The sequence below is a fragment of the Tinamus guttatus genome, unplaced genomic scaffold (assembly GCF_059628265.1).
Source record: "Tinamus guttatus ecotype Peru unplaced genomic scaffold, ASM5962826v1 Tinamus_guttatus_pri_ptg000326l, whole genome shotgun sequence".
Classification (NCBI taxonomy): domain Eukaryota; kingdom Metazoa; phylum Chordata; class Aves; order Tinamiformes; family Tinamidae; genus Tinamus; species Tinamus guttatus.
The window spans coordinates 1,170,150-1,188,992 of record NW_028288860.1 but is presented as its reverse complement, the minus strand read 5'-3'; the positions used below and the strand labels follow the sequence as shown (position 1 = coordinate 1,188,992).

Genomic DNA, 18,843 nt, shown 5'->3' with positions numbered 1-18,843 from the left:
TCTGATCACTGCCAAGCAGTTCCTTTCTGGCAAAGAACGTAAGGGAAAGCAGCTTCACTCATAGCTGAACTCACTTCATAGCTGAACTTGCAGGGGAGGAAGTGGGGTGCTAACTGTAAGCAGTCTCAGAAATAGTCCTACTACTTAGTAGGAAATTTGCTGCAATTTCTCTCCTTTGGTAGCCAAGCTGTGCCTTGCTACCTTAGCGGCTGAGCCTTGTTTAAACTCACTTGGATAGAAGTGCTTTTTAGGGAATAATTGTGTATTTCCATGCTCTGTATTGATTTACCATAGCAGCATATCATACTGATACTATGCATAGCCTAGCAAATCATGATTTCTCCTACTTAAGGATCACTGAGGCGTATTCTAACTGACTGCTTAAATTTATTTCCTATAAACACTAATGGTGACCCTTACCCTGGAAGCCTGGTGCTCAGTTCTATTCCTCCTGGGAGAAGGTGAATCACTCTGAAGGCTGGGTTTTTTTTCTTCTTTCATGGAGAATGGTTTTGGATGTTTTGGTTTATAAAGGGAAAATCTGGACTACTAAACCATAACTATTCATGAATATGACCTCTTACGCTAACAATGATCATGTTTGCTTAGCAGAGTAATTCCTTCTGTTCAGTTAGAGTGCAGAGAAATTCCCCTCAGGCATGTTTTTACAGCTATGAGTTCCCAAATATCAGGGGAAAGGGGAAAAAAAAAAAGAACAGTGGTGTGTGTGTGTGTGTGTGTGTGTGTGTTTTTTTAAGACCTTGACTTTTTCAAATCTGTAATTCTATCTTTTCCCAGCTAAATCATGTTTTGAATATTTGTGAGAATTGCCTGTTGAGGGTTCATGGCTACCAGATAGCAAGACAGCACTCCTTGCCTTTGTTTGCCCCTGCTCCCACCTTGCCTCATTTACGCAGTGTATCCTGTACAGAATTGCTGACTATCAGATATTACGGGGAAGTAAAACTGCAGAAGTCAAAGCTCTATTGCATAGTCATAGTTCAGGTTTTGTGTCTGAATAAAATAGGTGCTTTGGGGAGAGCCTTCCACAGCATTTATTTTTTTGAGCTCTTTATTTCCTTTGAGAAAAGTCCAAGAGAACAAAGCAGAAACAGTATATTCCTTTCTCTCCTGGCTGCTCTACATCCATTTTGTAAGCTAAAGGAGCCATAGACTTATGCTTCTCTAGCCACTCTACTCTTGGGTCTTTCTCCATTTGCTAGCAGATGAAAACTTAAGCTGTGAATATTGTTAAAGATGAGAGGTAATGGGTATAAATTAAAACACTGGAAGTTTCATCTCCATATGAAGAACTTCTCTACTGTGAGGGTGACGGAGCAGTGGAACAGCCTGCTCAGAGAGGTTGTGGAGTCTCCTCTGGAGATCTTCCGAATCTGCCTGGATGCCACCCTGTGCCACGTGCACTAGGTGTTCCTGCTTGAGCAGGGGATTTGGACTAGATGATCTCTAGAGGTCCCTTCCAACCTCAGCCATTCTGTGATTCTGTTAGGATCTCCCTTGTATTGCCTGTGCTGGCCCTTGTGATGGGCAGCTTAGCATCTGCATGATTTTGTGGCTCTCCTGCAGTACTGCTAGAATTCCATGGCTTGCAACAGACAAAACAGCCCTCTTCAGGGCAGCTCCTAAAGCCCTGCTTGGGAAGGGCAAGCTGAGTGAATGTTCCTGTATTTTCTCCTGCATTTGACTTCAAAAGTTTTAGGGAAGCATTGAGAATTGTTCAGTGTACCAAGGAGGGTAAAACTCTCACCAGACTAGTTATGGCTAGGAATGATGAGCTTGGGCCTTGTCCCTTACAGACATCTTCCCGCTGTGCTTGCAGAGTAGGAAAGGGGGTCAATAAGCGCCTTCAGATTGCCACAAGTTTATGCTTGATTCATGCCGTGTGGCTTGTTCAAAACCCCCTGATGCCTCTGAGGGTGCAGGCATCTGGCCTGAGCAGTAACTCAGCTGTACTTATTTGCTGCAAACAAGGCAAGGTACCTTCCATGAACAGACTACAGCCAGTAAATAATTACCCTGGTTGTGGTGCTTTCTGGACATAGGCACTTGTGGCATTTCCATTATCCGGTGGTAATGGAAAATCAGTTAGCAGTATTGACTTCTAGTCTCCTTTTGATTCTCATATTTATTTGGATGCAGAAATGCCTTGAGATTCTTCTGTAGTGAAGGTGGAGGCTAGGTAATCAACAAGCTGAATGCTGACATGGTGGTTTTTATATTTATTTTTGGGTGCCATCCTCAGCACTGATGGTTTCTTTTTGTCCATTTGTGTTAAATCCTTTGTAAGCTCAGGGAGCGTGTCAGGTTCCTGTCCATCCCTAATACTGCCCTTTCCCTTTGGGCATTTTTGCAAAGTTCATCAGTCTGCTTTTATTGCAAATTTCTTCAATTATTAGTTTTGTCCTTACTCATGGAGCTCTGTGGTGGGCAAGAGGTATCAGCTGCCTACTGCTTGAGTTCAGCATCTGGGGATCATGGAAGCAAGCTCTGACCTTGCTGTTAACCAGGTACTTATTAATTAGCTTATTGCCTTCTTAGTGGAGTGCACAAGGACTGCTGGTCAAGAGTTGAGGCAGGCAGCAAAGGCATCTTAACGCCTGGCAAATTTTTCTGCTCAAGATGTCCTAGGAAAGGGCCCCTATGGCAGCTTGCAAATGGGACTGGAATTAATTAAGAGAACTTAGTTTGTGAGGGAGGAGTGCTCAAAGGGGCTGGAGAAGAGAAAATTGAGAACAGCAGAAAAGCACTGTTCAGAGAGGAGTTCAGTCTGGGTGGAATTTGAGCATGGAAGAAGAGGACAGAAGGGAAAGAGCTGAAGGACAGGGCAGAGAGAAACCAGAGGGTGGGGAGTTGGAGATGGGAAGTGTAGGGGAGGAGGAATAGATACAGGTACTGGGGGAAAAAGTCAGGCCAGCGTGGGAAAAGGTAAGTAGTGGAGAGACCAGGTTTGTGATGCACTTGTGAAGTCTGGAACTTGCAGGAGGTCTGAAGGACCTGAACAGGGAACAGTCTATGGTGACCTAGGCTAGGATCCCATGCAAAGGCTGCAGGAGTGGGAGAACAGATGTAAAGTGCTGAGAGAGGAGAGTAAACTAGACATTTTGCTTAAGAGTAGCAGATGCATGTAATCCATGAAGTTGTTTAACTGTTTCAGTGCAAGGCAAAGCCCAGACTCTTCTCAGTGGTGCAACCTCAACTCCTAGCTGTCTTTTTACCCCTCTGTTTCCATGGAGAAGGCAACAGATCCCACGTTCAAGCACTCAGTACTCCACACAAGTCTGTTGGCGTGCTTGTGCTGTCCCTGTACAGCAGTGTCCAGAAACATGTCTATCTGTAGCTACTATAGTGCACACAGCTACCCTGTACACTTTTGCCTGCCTTCCTCAAGGAATGCTGTACTGCTTGAGTTATTCTGCAATGCAAAAAGCATTAAAGACCCTTGGTTCCTTAGTCCAGCATGATGCTGAGCCATCCCTGGAGGCTGCTAACACCCTGAACTCCCTCTAGTCCTCAAGGGAGCTCAGAAATATTCAGAACCATCTAGGATCTGACCTTCCCTGCTTTATACCCACTCCTCTAGTGGGCAAACTATTACAAAGCATAAAGTCTTCATGGACTCTGGGCTCATGGTTCAGTTCCACAATGAGGATGAAGGGATCCAGACAGACACATCAGCAAGGGATGAACAGACACTGCATCACACAGATTGCATCCCCTTATCCACTGAGGATCAGCAAGAGGAGATAAGCAAGACACATGCAACAGTGGATATTAGACAGACACTTTGAAAATCTAAAATTGCTTTTCTTGCTCTTCCAAAAAAAGGGAGCTGTTTCCAATCAGTTTTTACAGGGCAAGAACTACACTCTGTTTCTAATGTCTGATAAACCTTATATTTACAGGTGTAATTTCTGAATTCCCTATTTTTTCAACATTTGTTTGGTAGTGGGATTGTAGCTGGATCATGTTCAGGTGTGTTTTGAATATCTCCAAAGAAGGAAACTCTGCAACCTCTCTAGGCAACTGGTTCCAGTGCTCTCTCACCCTTACAGTTGAGAAGTATTTCCTCAAATTCAGGCGGATAACACTTCCTTCAGTATTTCAATTGGGGCCTGTTGCTTCTTCTGCTGTCTTTGGCACCACTGAGAAGGGTCTGGCCCCATTCTTTGTTATCTCTATATACATGCTGATAAAATTCTCCCTCAGCCTTCTCCAGGCTCAGCAGACCCTGCTCTCTCAGTCTATCCTCATATGAGGGATGCTCTAGTCCCCTTATCTTTATGGTCATTTCCTGGGCTCTCCAGTAGCTCCATGTTCTTCCTGTACTGAGAAGCCCAGAAGTGGACTCCAGATGTAGGCTCACCAGGGTTGAGTAGAAGGGGAGGATCACCTCCCTTGACCTGTGGCAACAGTCTTCCTGATGCAGGTCAGGGTGCCATTGACCCTCTTGGCTGCAAGTGTGCATTCCTGGCTCAGGTCCATCTGTAGTTCACCATGACTCCCAGGTCCTTCTTTGCAGAGCTCCTGTCTAGCAATTCGGTCCTCAGCTTGTACTGCTGTATGGTGTTATTCCTCCTCAGGACCCCGAACTTGCCCTTCTTGAACTTTATGAGGTTCTTCTCTACCCATCTATCCAGGCTGTCCAGGTCCCTCTGAATGGCAGCACAGCCCTCTGGGGTATCAGTCACTTCTCAAGTTTGGTACCATTAGCAAACGTGCTGAGACTGCACTCTATTCCTTTATTGAGGTCATTGATCAGTAAATTGAACAATATTAGACCCGGTACTGACCTCTGCCGGTGTTGACTAGCTGCAGACCTCCAAACAGTTTCCACATAATTGATTACAAGCCTCTGAGCTCTGCTATTAAACCAGTTCTCAATCCACATCACTGTCCATTCATCTAACCCATACTTCCTGAACTTACCTAGGAGGATGTTCTAGAAGACAGTATCAAAAGCATTCTTGAAGTCAAGGTGGACAGCATATACAGCTCTACCGTCATTTACCCAGCTGGCCATTCTATTATAGAAGGCTATAGGTTTAGTTTCCTCTTAGTGAGTCCATGCTGACTATTCCTGATCACCTACTTTTCCTCCACAAGATTAGAGATGAAATCCAGGATGAGTTGTTCCTGTAGGAAAAGTGCTCAAGACAGGGGAATTTAGACGAAAACATAGGGCCTAACAGAAATTATGGCATTACTGCAGCTTGCTTGGGGTAACAGAAAGTTGCCACCTCCACGATGGTTGGAATATAGCCACACTGTTCTGTCTTTCCAGCCCATGCCCAGTGTGCAGCAGGCAGCAAGGTGGCCAGGGATGCTCCTACAGAACCTGGGAGACTCTCCAGGGGAGTTGCCCCTTCTCTCGAGTTCAGCGGTATGGAGAGACTGCCCTGGTCACACAAACCACAAATAGCATGTGCTCAGCATACAACAGATGACACCTTTTGTCCAACAAATGGCTTGCCAGTATAGGACACCTAAGAAGCCCTGGTGGCCCTCCTAAGAATCCTACCACATGTCACAGGAAGGATGTTTCTTCCCTTGTTACTGTAGTTCTTCCTAGAGAGCATCTAGGCCCATGCAGAGTACCACTTATTGACAAAATACTTGTTTAGAAGGGATTAAGCAGCCGAAGACTTTCAACAGCCTCTCTTTCAATGTTCCCTTTGGTAACATCATGTGGGGAAAGGGCTGGGCCAAAAAGCCACGGTCAGAGCACCCATCTGGACGGACATGTCCAGTCCAGCCCACTACAAATGGCAGCAATGTGCCCCCCATCACTGAGGCAGAGGGAGGTACATCTCTGGTACAAAGCGAGCTTTAAAAATGCTCAAGAAGATCTGCTGTCTGTGCAAACTGAGCTCCAAGGCCTCTCCTCCAAGGGCTGCGCAAGGCTGCGCCTAGGTAAGACCGGCACGGAGCCGGCAAGGCCCCTTGGCAAGGCGAGGGCAGGCCGGGCCTGCAGGCCAGCCCCAGGGGGCCTGCCAGGACGGGCGGTGGCGCGCAAAAGCGGCCATGCGACAATGCGCCATTGTGAGTCTGGGGTCACTCGTGAGGCGAGCGGCCACGGCCAGCAGAGCTGGGTGCTGCTGGAGCCATTGGAGCCAGCGAAGGTCGCAGCTCGTGGAAAAAGTTTTGGAACGAAGCATGGAGAACATTCCCCGTGCTGATGTCCAAAATAGAGATGGACTCGCGAGAACAGAGGAGAAGAGGGCCGAGGTGTGTACTGGACTGCAGAGAGGGCTCAGCGTGGGAGCCAGCAACTGTGTGGGGCTGCTGTGGGCTGTGGGAGTGCGCAGGGGAGGGAGAGTGACAGGCATGGCGGGAGGCCGGAGGAGGCTCTTGGGGAACTGTGTCTCTTTGCCGCTGCTGGAGTCCAGCTCTGCAGGCCAGAGAGTGCTGTGCAAGGACGTCAGGGCTGGGTAAAGGGGCTGGAGTTGTAGGCAAGTGACCGGAGGAGCAGAGCATGGCTGGGGAATAGGCCATTCTTGGCACTCTCCTTGCCTGTGGCTTTCAAGGTGCACTTCTGGAAGCTGCTGTGCAGGAAGGCTGTGGAGCCTGTGCTTCAAAAGCCCATGAGCGCCTCTGTCTTTCCAGCCCGGGCGCCGAAGACAGCAGCTCAGAGATTCTACTGAGCTGCTGAACTTGCCGCTTGGTGTCAAGATCCCCGTGGAGCCGGGCTCAAGCACAGTCTTCCACCGGACCAAGCTGGGTGTAAAGGTAAAAGCAGCTGGAAGGGGTCAGAAGAATCCCCTCTTCCTCCTCCTTTTCTTGCTGGACACGCAGAGCATGCTGCAAGAGGGACATTCCTCCATCCAAGCAGTGGGATATCCTGGTGTCAGTGGGAGCTGCAGTCCTTAGTGTGACAGGGAACAGATGGTTTGTGCACTGAGAGAAGGCAGGAGCTGCCAGGAGGAGGCCCCAGGTCGTTTGCAGGAGTTGGGAGAGCAGGTTGCAATGTGGGTCTCTGCCCATGCATGAGCTTGCAGAGCCAGTGGCAGCCTGCTGTGTGGCACTGGAGAAGTGTTCCACGGGGCCCGGCGCGCAGCAGGCAGCAAGGCAGCCAGGGCGCAGTGTCCTAGCAGCAAGGCCAGCGATGCTCATACAGAACCTGGGAGACTCTCCAGGAGAGTTTTCCCTTCTCTTGCGCTCTGTCTGTGCACAGTTGTAAATGGCAAGGCTCCTCTACTGGGGAAACGTGTCAGGTATCCCTCTAGAGACAGCCACAAGACGGGAGCTGTGGAGCTGGGGGATTCTCCTCGGCTGAACTCTCCCAAGTAGAATAAGCTTTCCTTTGGGTACGATTCCCCCTAGCTTAGAGGTGAGCTATGTGCTGAGCCAGGAATGACCCTAAATCCCTGAGCCTGGAGAGCGCTACCCTATGAGCTGACAAAGCTGCAAAGCGTCTTTGTCTTTTTCCTCAGCCACCCTACCCTGATCTTCCCATGCGCGATGTATCTTACAGCTTCACCGGCCGGCCGGTCACTTTGATCTTGGAGATCCGTACTGTCACTTGCTGGGGAATGAGTACAACAGCCTGCATGACCCTCATTTGCAGAAATACTACAACCGCAAAGACAACCTGCGTAGGCTGAGGAGAGAAGGTTTCATCACCAAGGATGGCAAAGTAGGGTGTCCATGCGGGTGAGAAGTAGAGTTGCCACAGGAGGGGGAGGTTGCCAGAGCGCTTGCTGCAGCCGGTCCTTGCAGGTGGCGGGCGAGGGGCCGCTTTCCCTGCTGCGGGGGCAGGAGGAGCCCAAAGCTCACTCTGGGCATTCCCATCTGCACTTCCCAGGCAGTGCGGCGCTGCCACAGCAGTGGGCGCGTGGCCAGGGGGCGCAGCAAGGAGCACGACTCCGCACTGGGTGCTGGGAGCCGGACTCCCTGACACCGGGCAGGGCCTGGGCACGCGCGAGCAGCTGCCACTGGGCCAGTGCTCCTCCCGCCAAGGCAGGCTGCGCATGAGCAGCACAAGTGCTGGGTGATTTCTCCCCTCATCTCGCCATAGGTTGTTTGCAGCCTGCGTGAATTCAACCAGTACAGGCAGTACCTGACGACGCTCAAGATAGAGCTTGAGAAAACAGAAGGGCGGGAACACGATCCTAAACCTCAGGGTTCACAGGTACCTTTTGTGGTGCAGGGGGTTGAGGTTTCACTTCTCCCAGGAAGGCATGACCTGAAGAAGCGGGGAAGGCTGAGCTGGTGTGCCTGCTCTTGTGGCACGGAAAGGACTGCGTAGGTCCGTGCTGAGCAGCTGATGCAGGGTGCGGGATTTGGGCACGGGTGGGAAAGTCGTCCCTGAGTGCCCTCCAAGTGCTGAGAGAGGCCCTTCTTTCCTGCCCCCTGCTTCCCCACCATGGGCAACGGCTTCTCAGAAGGCATGACAATGCAGGGAACTCCAGGGTCAAGCACTCCTTGTTCCTACTCATAAAATGAGCATTCTTCACATTCAGGTCTGGACAAGGTGCCAACAAGCCTCCGATAACAGGCAGAGGTGTCACGGGAGCCAAGCAGGCAACACCCGTGGCAGCCAAGACCATGGCACCCGTGGCAGCCAAGACCACAGCACCCGTGGCAGCCAAGACCATGGCACCCGTGGCAGCCAAGAACACACCACCAATGGCAGCCAAGAACAAAGCACCAATGGCAGCCAAGACCACAACACCTGTGGCAGTGAAGAACACAAAACCTGTGGCAGCCACCAACACAACACCCGTGGTAGCCACGAACGCAACACCCGTGGCAGGCAGGATCAGAACGCCCGTGGCAGCCAAGAAATTACCACCAATGGCAGCCAAGAAAAGAACACCCATGGCAGCCATGAACACAAGCACCATGGCAGTCAAGAAGACAACAACCACGGGAGCCTAGACCACAACCCCCAAGGCAATCAAGACCACAGGGCCAATGGCAGCCAGCACCACAACACCTGTGACAGTCAAGCCTCCAACGCCCACCGCAGGCAAGGCCGGGGCCAAGAGTTCAATCCAGTAAGTCAGTCTCCTCCACCCCCTCTCTTCAGTCTGTTCACGGTTCACTCAACAGGTCCTCCTGCTTTCTGTTTCAGAAGTGCTCAAAGGAGGAAAGGCCCACTAAAGCCCGCACCACCTTGAACTGGAAAAGGCTGACAGAAGTTCAGGAGCTGGCCGAGAGCATGGTGGAGAAAGTGCTGCAGAGGGTGAAAGAGCTGGAGCAGTCAGTCCACATTTTAAGTAGGGCTCCCCTGATGATCCGCGGAAGGTTGTTTGATACGGGAGGAAGGGTCGGGCTTTCAGAGACGCCTCCTCCAGATCTCTGGGAGGAAGTGTGGCAGGCAGCTAGAGAGATGGCAGCAAGCCTTTCGGATCACCTGCGGAAGCGAGGGGCATACAGGACATCAAACACCTCTGAGCTCACGCTGCTGGCCAGGCGCAGGCAGCAGTGCATTGTTGCCGGAGCCACTCCAGAAGGCACACTGGGTGAAAGCAGAGCGAGGCAAGATGAGTTTCCTAGGCATGACGGAGCAGCTTCTCTGCCGTCTTTGGACAAAATCACCAGAGATGCCGCTAAGAGCATTGCAGCCACCTTGAAACGGTTTGTAGCGTCTCAGTTTGAGTATCGCTTCCACTGCAAGTTTTTGGAGATCCTGAAGCTGCCCGTGAAGACTCTTTCTCAGAGACAGCTGCAGCCACCCCAGGCACCTTCCTTGAGCCAGGTCATGGAAGAAGAAGGATCATCAGGAGCCTCTGAAGAGCAGGCACAAGAAGCCACGAGCCTCCTGGTGTTGCCACCCTTCCAAAATGCTGCTGAGATATACCAAGACAGGAGCGCACTGGAAGGGGACAGTAGCATTGCCAAAGCAATTTGCAAAATTCAGCAGCTCCGCTCTGAATTGAAAGTGTATGCGGAGAACTTTGTCCATGAGGCTCTGGAAACCCTGAAGAAGAAGCAGAAGGTGAAAAATGAAAGGTTTACCAAGGCAAGACCCTTGAAGGACAGGGCAGAAGAAAGCACCGTGCAGAGTGGCCCCGTGGACCGGCTAGAAGAGCTGCATGTTCGGCCTCTGCCTGCACGAGATAGAGACGTGCCTTGCAGAAGGCAGGTGGCAAAAGAGCTCAACTGGAGAGATGAGAATGGGAGCAATCTGGGACAGGTCTCTCCAAAACCAGAAGGAAGGACTACTGCTACTGGCAAGCTGGTGGAGAGTCAACCAAGAACAAAGCTCCCTCCCATCATGGTCCCTGGAATGACCATGCTTTCAGAGGATGAGGCAGAGTCTCCAGAATATGCAGAGAAACATTCAGCTCATCTGCTCCCATCCATCCACCAAAGCTCTGAGTATCTTGCTCAGAGCACACCCAAAGGCATGCAGAAACTTCTCGCTTTCCCCTCGCCACCTGCAACAAGACCTCCTTCTGCACTGCTGGATATCCAACCAAAAGCGAGGCCAGGGAGCACACAAGACCCTTTCCCCTCCATTGTGCAGCACTATTGCAGGCAGCCCGTCCCTCCAACAGCTCCAAAGTGCCCTTCCCAGAGCGGAGCCCGGGTGAGACCGATGCGTGTAAAGCTGGTGACAGACAAGCCGGAGCAACGTGAATGCTGACAGAGGGCATTACCGGGGCACAGAATAAAGATGTTACTTCCAAGCACTGTGGGGATGTTCTTGTGTTCCTGTGCTGCTCTGGTGATTTACACCTTTTCATGAAAGGGACCGGCAAGTGCTTTGAGAGCTGCGCGAGACCTTGTGGCCAGGTCGCGAGGCAGACGAGCCAAAGCTTCTCTTCAAGCAGCCTACGTGCGGCAAGGGCTCCAGAGCGCCTTTTCTCGAGGCGAGGGCATTGGGGCAGGCCTGGGCTATGTAGCCAGAATCCGGGCAGGCAAGGCTGCTCCCACCACTTGCACTCACACATGTACTCCTGCGCTCGCTTCCCATCCCTCCATTAGGGTGTCAGTGGAGGCAAGCCTGCTCTGCTTCAGAGTTCACCTGAAGCATTTCTATGGCAGCAGCTGAATGTCCACCGTAAATGCGGCGGCAGAGCGAGCTAGCTGAATGTATTTCAACTGTGCAGAGACTTGGTGGATGGAGAACTCCCGCAAGGGTAATTCCATTCCCCACTCTAGCCCCAGCTCCATGTGTGTGTATGCGTGTAGGCGGGACACACGTCACTCTCGAAGCAAGCTGCAGTAGTTGCACTCCGGGGCTTAGGGCTTCCTGAGCCAGAGATTCCGCAGCATCAGTGTTTTCATAGCTGCCGGTGGACTTAGCCTACATGCCATTGTCTACTGCCTGCCTCAGCCCCATTTTGCTTCTGCCTGCCCTAAGGCACCCTAAGATTCTATCGCTATGAGCGCCACAGTACAACGACACCTTGTCCAAAATAGTTATTTAAATAGAGACCTCTTCATTACCTGGCCACACTGTGTTGAGGAATCAGGCAACATAAAGCAGGGAACAAGCAGTAGTAACAAACATCACGGCGACGCTGTACTTCCCAGTACACACTTGAGCAGCAGATTAAAGGCAACAATCCCCCCCAGCCTAGGTGCTTTCTGCCTGCAGTTCAGCAGTATGGAGAGACTGCTCCGGTCACGCAAATCACAAATAGCATGTGCTCAGCGTACAATAGATGACACCTTTTGTCCAACAAATGGCTTGCCAGTATATGGCACCTAAGAAGCCTTGGTGGTTCTCATAAGAATCCTACCACTGTGGTGTCACAGGGAGGACGGTTGTTCGCTTCTTACTCTGCATCTTGCTGGAGAGCACCTAGGCCCATGCAGAGCACTCATTATTGATGGAATACTTGCTTAGAAGGGATTAAGCAGCCAAAGTCTTTCAGCAGCCTCCCCTTCCACGTTCCCTATGGAAACATCATGTGAGGAAAGGGACGCACCAAAGAGCCAGGGTCATAACACTCGTCTGGATGGACACGTCCAGTCCAGCCCATTACAAATGGCATCCATCTGTCCCATCACTGAGGCAGAGGGAGGTACATCTTTGGTACAAAGCGAGCTTTAAAAATGCTCATGAAGATCTGCTGTATGTGCAAACTGATCCCCAAGGCCTCTCCTCCAAGGGCTGCACCAGCCTCCACCCGGGGAAGACCGGCACGGAGCCGACAAGGCCCCTTGGCAAGGCGAAGGCAGGCCGAGCTGCAGGCCAGCCCGAAGGGGCCTGCCAGGACGGGCGGTGGCGCGCAAAAGCGGCCATGCGACAATGTGCCATTGTGAGTCTGGGGTCACTCGTGAGGTGAGCGGCCACGGCCAACAGAGCTGGGTGCTGCTGGAGCCATTGGAGCCAGCAAAGGTCGCAGCTCGTGGAAAAAGTTTTGGAACGAAGCATGGAGAACATTCCCCGTGCTGATGTCCGAAATAGAGATGGACTAGGGAGAACAGAGGAGAAGAGGGCCGAGGTGTGTACCGGGCTGCAGAGAGGGCTCAGCGTGGGAGCCAGCAACTGTGTGGGGCTGCTGTGGGCTGTGGGAGTGCGCAGGGGAGGGAGAGTGACAGGCATGGCGGGAGGCCGGAGGAGGCTCTTGGGGAACTGTGTCTCTCTGCCGCTGCTGGAGTCCAGCTCCACAGGCCAGAGAGTGCTGTGCAAGGACGTCAGGGCTGGGTAAAGGGGCTGGAGTTGTAGGCAAGTGACCAGAGGAGCAGAGCATGTCTCGGGAATAGGCCATTCTTGGCACTCTCCTTGCCTGCGGCTTTCAAGTTGCACTTCTGGAAGCTGCTGTGCAGGAAGGCTGTGGAGCCTGCGCTCCAAAAGCCCATGAGCACCTCTTTCTTTCCAGCCTGGGCGCCGAAGACAGCAGCTCAGAGATTCTACTGAGCTGCTGAACTTGCCGCTTGGTGTCAAGATCCCCGTGGAGCCGGGCTCAAGCACAGTCTTCCACCGGACCAAGCTGGGTGTAAAGGTAAAAGCAGCTGGAAGGGGTCAGAAGAATCCCCTCTTCCTCCTCCTTTTCTTGCTGGACACGCAGAGCATAATGCAAGAGGGACATTCCTCCATCCAAGCAATGGGATATCCTGGTGTCAGTGGGAGCTGCAGTCCTTAGTGTGACAGGGAACAGATGGTTTGTGCACTGAGAGAAGGCAGGAGCTGCCAGGAGGAGGCCCCAGGTCGTTTGCAGCAGTTGGGAGAGCAGGTTGCAATGTGGGTCTCTGCCCATGCATGAGCTTGCAGAGCCAGTGGCAGCCTGCTGTGTGGCACTGGAGAAGTGTTCCATGGGGCCCGGCGCGCAGCAGGCAGCAAGGCGGCCAGGGCGCAGTGTCCTAGCAGCAAGGCCAGCGATGCTCATACAGAACCTGGGAGACTCTCTAGGAGAGTTTTCACTTCTCTTGCGCTCTGTCTGTACACAGTTGTAGATGGCAAGGCTTCTCTATTGGGGAAACGTGTCAGGTATCCCTCTAGAGACAGCCACAAGACGGGAGCTGTGGAGCTGGGGGATTCTCCTCGGCTGAACTCTCCCAAGTAGAATAAGCTTTCCTTTGGGTACGATTCCCCCTAGCTTAGAGGTGAGCTATGTGCTGAGCCAGGAATGACCCTAAATCCCTGAGCCTGGAGAGCGCTACCCTATGAGCTGACAAAGCTGCAAAGCGTCTTTGTCTCTTTCCTCAGCCACCCTACCCTGATCTTCCCATGCGCGATGTATCTTACAGCTTCACCGGCCGGCCGGTCACTTTGATCTTGGAGATCCGTACTGTCACTTGCTGGGGAATGAGTACAACAGCCTGCATGACCCCCATTTGCGGAAATACTACAATCGCAAAGACAACCTGCGTAGGCTGAGGAGAGAAGGTTTCATCACCAAGGATGGCAAAGTAGGGTGTCCATGCGGGTGAGAAGTAGAGTTGCCACAGGAGGGGGAGGTTGCCAGAGTGCTTGCTGCAGCCGGTCCTTGCAGGTGGAGGGCGCGGGGCTGCTTTCCCTGCTGCGGGGGCAGGAGGAGCCCAAAGCTCACTCTGGGCATTCCCATCTGCACTTCCCAGGCTGTGCGGCGCTGCCACAGCAGTGGGCGCGTGGCCAGGGGGCGCAGCAAGGAGCACGACTCCGCACTGGGTGCTGGGAGCCGGACTCCCTGACACCGGGCAGGGCCCGGGCGCACGGGAGCAGCTGCCGCTGGGCTAGCGCTCCTCCTGCCAATGCAGGCTGCGCATGAGCAGCACAAGTGCTGGGTGATTTCTCCCCTCATCTCGCCATAGGTTGTTTGCAGCCTGCGTGAATTCAACCAGTACAGGCAGTACCTGACGACGCTCAAGATAGAGCTTGAGAAAACAGAAGGGCGGGAACACGATCCTAAACCTCAGGGTTCACAGGTACCTTTTGTGGTGCAGGGGGTTGAGGTTTCACTTCTCCCAGGAAGGCATGACCTGAAGAAGCGGGGAAGGCTGAGCTGGTGTGCCAGCTCTTGTGGCACGGAAAGGACTGCGTAGGTCCGTGCTGAGCAGCTGATGCAGGGTGCGGGATTTGGGCACGGGTGGGAAAGTCGTCCCTGAGTGCCCTCCAAGTGCTGAGAGAGGCCCTTCTCTCCTGCTCCCTGCTTCCCCATCTTGGGCAACGGCTTCTCAGAAGGCATGACAATGCAGGGAACTCCAGGGTCAAGCACTCCTTGTTCCTACTCATAAAATGAGCATTCTTCACATTCAGGTCTGGACAAGGTGCCAACAAGCCTCCGATAACAGGCAGAGGTGTCACGGGAGCCAAGCAGGCAACACCCGTGGCAGCCAAGACCATGGCACCCGTGGCAGCCAAGACCACAGCACCCGTGGCAGCCAAGACCATGGCACCCGTGGCAGCCAAGAACACACCACCAATGGCAGCCAAGAACAAAGCACCAATGGCAGCCAAGACCACAACACCTGTGGCAGTGAAGAACACAAAACCTGTGGCAGCCACCAACACAACACCCGTGGTAGCCACGAACGCAACACCCGTGGCAGGCAGGATCAGAACGCCCGTGGCAGCCAAGAAATTACCACCAATGGCAGCCAAGAAAAGAACACCCATGGCAGCCATGAACACAAGCACCATGGCAGTCAAGAAGACAACAACCACGGGAGCCTAGACCACAACCCCCAAGGCAATCAAGACCACAGGGCCAATGGCAGCCAGCACCACAACACCTGTGACAGTCAAGCCTCCAACGCCCACCGCAGGCAAGGCCAGGGCCAAGAGTTCAATCCAGTAAGTCAGTCTCCTCCACCCCCTCTCTTCAGTCTGTTCACGGTTCACTCAACAGGTCCTCCTGCTTTCTGTTTCAGAAGTGCTCAAAGGAGGAAAGGCCCGCTAAAGCCCGCACCACCTTGAACTGGAAAAGGCTGACAGAAGTTCAGGAGCTGGCCGAGAGCATGGTGGAGAAAGTGCTGCAGAGGGTGAAAGAGCTGGAGCAGTCAGTCCACATTTTAAGTAGGGCTCCCCTGATGATCCGCGGAAGGTTGTTTGATACGGGAGGAAGGGTCGGGCTTTCAGAGACGCCTCCTCCAGATCTCTGGGAGGAAGTGTGGCAGGCAGCTAGAGAGATGGCAGCAAGCCTTTCGGATCACCTGCGGAAGCGAGGGGCATACAGGACATCAAACACCTCTGAGCTCACGCTGCTGGCCAGGCGCAGGCAGCAGTGCATTGTTGCCGGAGCCACTCCAGAAGGCACATTGGGTGAAAGCAGAGCGAGGCAAGATGAGTTTCCTAGGCATGACGGAGCAGCTTCTCTGCCGTCTTTGGACAAAATCACCAGAGATGCCGCTAAGAGCATTGCAGCCACCTTGAAACGGTTTGTAGCGTCTCAGTTTGAGTATCGCTTCCACTGCAAGTTTTTGGAGATCCTGAAGCTGCCCGTGAAGACTCTTTCTCAGAGACAGCTGCAGCCACCCCAGGCACCTTCCTTGAGCCAGGCCATGGAAGAAGAAGGATCATCAGGAGCCTCTGAAGAGCAGGCACAAGAAGCCACGAGCCTCCTGGTGTTGCCACCCTTCCAAAATGCTGCTGAGATATACCAAGACAGGAGCGCACTGGAAGGGGACAGTAGCATTGCCAAAGCAATTTGCAAAATTCAGCAGCTCCGCTCTGAATTGAAAGTGTATGCGGAGAACTTTGTCCATGAGGCTCTGGAAACCCTGAAGAAGAAGCAGAAGGTGAAAAATGAAAGGTTTACCAAGGCAAGACCCTTGAAGGACAGGGCAGAAGAAAGCACCGTGCAGAGTGGCCCCGTGGACCGGCTAGAAGAGCTGCATGTTCGGCCTCTGCCTGCACGAGATAGAGACGTGCGTTGCAGAAGGCAGGTGGCAAAAGAGCTCAACTGGAGAGATGAGAATGGGAGCAATCTGGGACAGGTCTCTCCAAAACCAGAAGGAAGGACTACTGCTACTGGCAAGCTGGTGGAGAGTCAACCAAGAACAAAGCTCCCTCCCATCATGGTCCCTGGAATGACCATGCTTTCAGAGGATGAGGCAGAGTCTCCAGAATATGCAGAGAAACATTCAGCTCATCTGCTCCCATCCATCCACCAAAGCTCTGAGTATCTTGCTCAGAGCACACCCAAAGGCATGCAGAAACTTCTCGCTTTCCCCTCGCCACCTGCAACAAGACCTCCTTCTGCACTGCTGGATATCCAACCAAAAGTGAGGCCAGGGAGCACACAAGACCCTTTCCCCTCCATTGTGCAGCACTATTGCAGGCAGCCCGTCCCTCCAACAGCTCCAAAGTGCCCTTCCCAGAGCGGAGCCCGGGTGAGACCGATGCGTGTAAAGCTGGTGACAGACAAGCCGGAGCAACGTGAATGCTGACAGAGGGCATTACCGGGGCACAGAATAAAGATGTTACTTCCAAGCACTGTGGGGATGTTCTTGTGTTCCTGTGCTGCTCTGGTGATTTACACCTTTTCATGAAAGGGACCGGCAATTGCTTTGAGAGCTGCGCGAGACCTTGTGGCCAGGTCGCGAGGCAGACGAGCCAAAGCTTCTCTTCAAGCAGCCTACGTGCGGCAAGGGCTCCAGAGCGCCTTTTCTCGGGGCGAGGGCATTGGGGCAGGCCTGGGCTATGTAGCCAGAATCCGGGCAGGCAAGGCTGCTCCCACCACTTGCACTCACACATGTACTCCTGCGCTCGCTTCCCATCCCTCCATTAGGGTGTCAGTGGAGGCAAGCCTGCTCTGCTTCAGAGTTCACCTGAAGCATTTCTATGGCAGCAGCTGAATGTCCACCGTAAATGCGGCGGCAGAGCGAGCTAGCTGAATGTATTTCAACTGTGCAGAGACTTGGTGGATGGAGAACTCCCGCAAGGGTAATTCCATTCCCCACTCTAGCCCCAGCTCCATGTGTGTGTATGCGTGTAGGCGGGACACACGTCACTCTCGAAGCAAGCTGCAGTAGTTGCACTCCGGGGCTTAGGGCTTCCTGAGCCAGAGATTCCGCAGCATCAGTGTTTTCATAGCTGCCGGTGGACTTAGCCTACATGCCATTGTCTACTGCCTGCCTCAGCCCCATTTTGCTTCTGCCTGCCCTAAGGCACCCTAAGATTCTATCGCTATGAGCGCCACAGTACAACGACACCTTGTCCAAAATAGTTATTTAAATAGAGACCTCTTCATTACCTGGCCACACTGTGTTGAGGAATCAGGCAACATAAAGCAGGGAACAAGCAGTAGTAACAAACATCACGGCGACGCTGTACTTCCCAGTACACACTTGAGCAGCAGATTAAAGGCAACAATCCCCCCCAGCCTAGGTGCTTTCTGCCTGCAGTTCAGCAGTATGGAGAGACTGCTCCGGTCACGCAAATCACAAATAGCATGTGCTCAGCGTACAATAGATGACACCTTTTGTCCAACAAATGGCTTGCCAGTATATGGCACCTAAGAAGCCTTGGTGGTTCTCATAAGAATCCTACCACTGTGGTGTCACAGGGAGGACGGTTGTTCGCTTCTTACTCTGCATCTTGCTGGAGAGCACCTAGGCCCATGCAGAGCACTCATTATTGATGGAATACTTGCTTAGAAGGGATTAAGCAGCCAAAGTCTTTCAGCAGCCTCCCCTTCCACGTTCCCTATGGAAACATCATGTGAGGAAAGGGACGCACCAAAGAGCCAGGGTCATAACACTCGTCTGGATGGACACGTCCAGTCCAGCCCATTACAAATGGCATCCATCTGTCCCATCACTGAGGCAGAGGGAGGTACATCTTTGGTACAAAGCGAGCTTTAAAAATGCTCATGAAGATCTGCTGTATGTGCAAACTGATCCCCAAGGCCTCTCCTCCAAGGGCTGCACCAGCCTCCACCCGGGGAAGACCGGCACGGAGCCGACAAGGCCCCTTGGCAAGGCGAAGGCAGGCCGAGCTGCAGGCCAGCCCGAAGGGGCCTGCCAGGACGGGCGGTGGCGCGCAAAAGCGGCCATGCGACAATGTGCCATTGTGAGTCTGGGGTCACTCGTGAGGTGAGCGGCCACGGCCAACAGAGCTGGGTGCTGCTGGAGCCATTGGAGCCAGCAAAGGTCGCAGCTCGTGGAAAAAGTTTTGGAACGAAGCATGGAGAACATTCCCCGTGCTGATGTCCGAAATAGAGATGGACTAGGGAGAACAGAGGAGAAGAGGGCCGAGGTGTGTACCGGGCTGCAGAGAGGGCTCAGCGTGGGAGCCAGCAACTGTGTGGGGCTGCTGTGGGCTGTGGGAGTGCGCAGGGGAGGGAGAGTGACAGGCATGGCGGGAGGCCGGAGGAGGCTCTTGGGGAACTGTGTCTCTCTGCCGCTGCTGGAGTCCAGCTCCACAGGCCAGAGAGTGCTGTGCAAGGACGTCAGGGCTGGGTAAAGGGGCTGGAGTTGTAGGCAAGTGACCAGAGGAGCAGA

At 53.0% G+C, this 18,843-nt stretch overlaps 1 protein-coding gene across 1 annotated transcript in view; it reads left to right on the top strand.

The window, feature by feature from the left end:
• The first annotated feature begins 6,042 nt into the window (after positions 1 to 6,042).
• LOC148593869 (uncharacterized) overlaps positions 6,043 to 18,843 on the top strand; it is a 39,232-nt gene continuing 26,431 nt past the window's right edge. The window contains exons 1-9 of the mRNA XM_088529190.1: positions 6,043 to 6,060; positions 6,625 to 6,747; positions 7,493 to 7,654; positions 8,036 to 8,158; positions 10,544 to 10,555; positions 12,840 to 12,923; positions 13,669 to 13,830; positions 14,212 to 14,334; positions 16,720 to 16,731. Coding sequence (XP_088385316.1) covers positions 6,043 to 6,060; positions 6,625 to 6,747; positions 7,493 to 7,654; positions 8,036 to 8,158; positions 10,544 to 10,555; positions 12,840 to 12,923; positions 13,669 to 13,830; positions 14,212 to 14,334; positions 16,720 to 16,731 — 819 coding nt within the window. The remainder of the gene's footprint in view (positions 6,061 to 6,624; positions 6,748 to 7,492; positions 7,655 to 8,035; positions 8,159 to 10,543; positions 10,556 to 12,839; positions 12,924 to 13,668; positions 13,831 to 14,211; positions 14,335 to 16,719; positions 16,732 to 18,843) is intronic.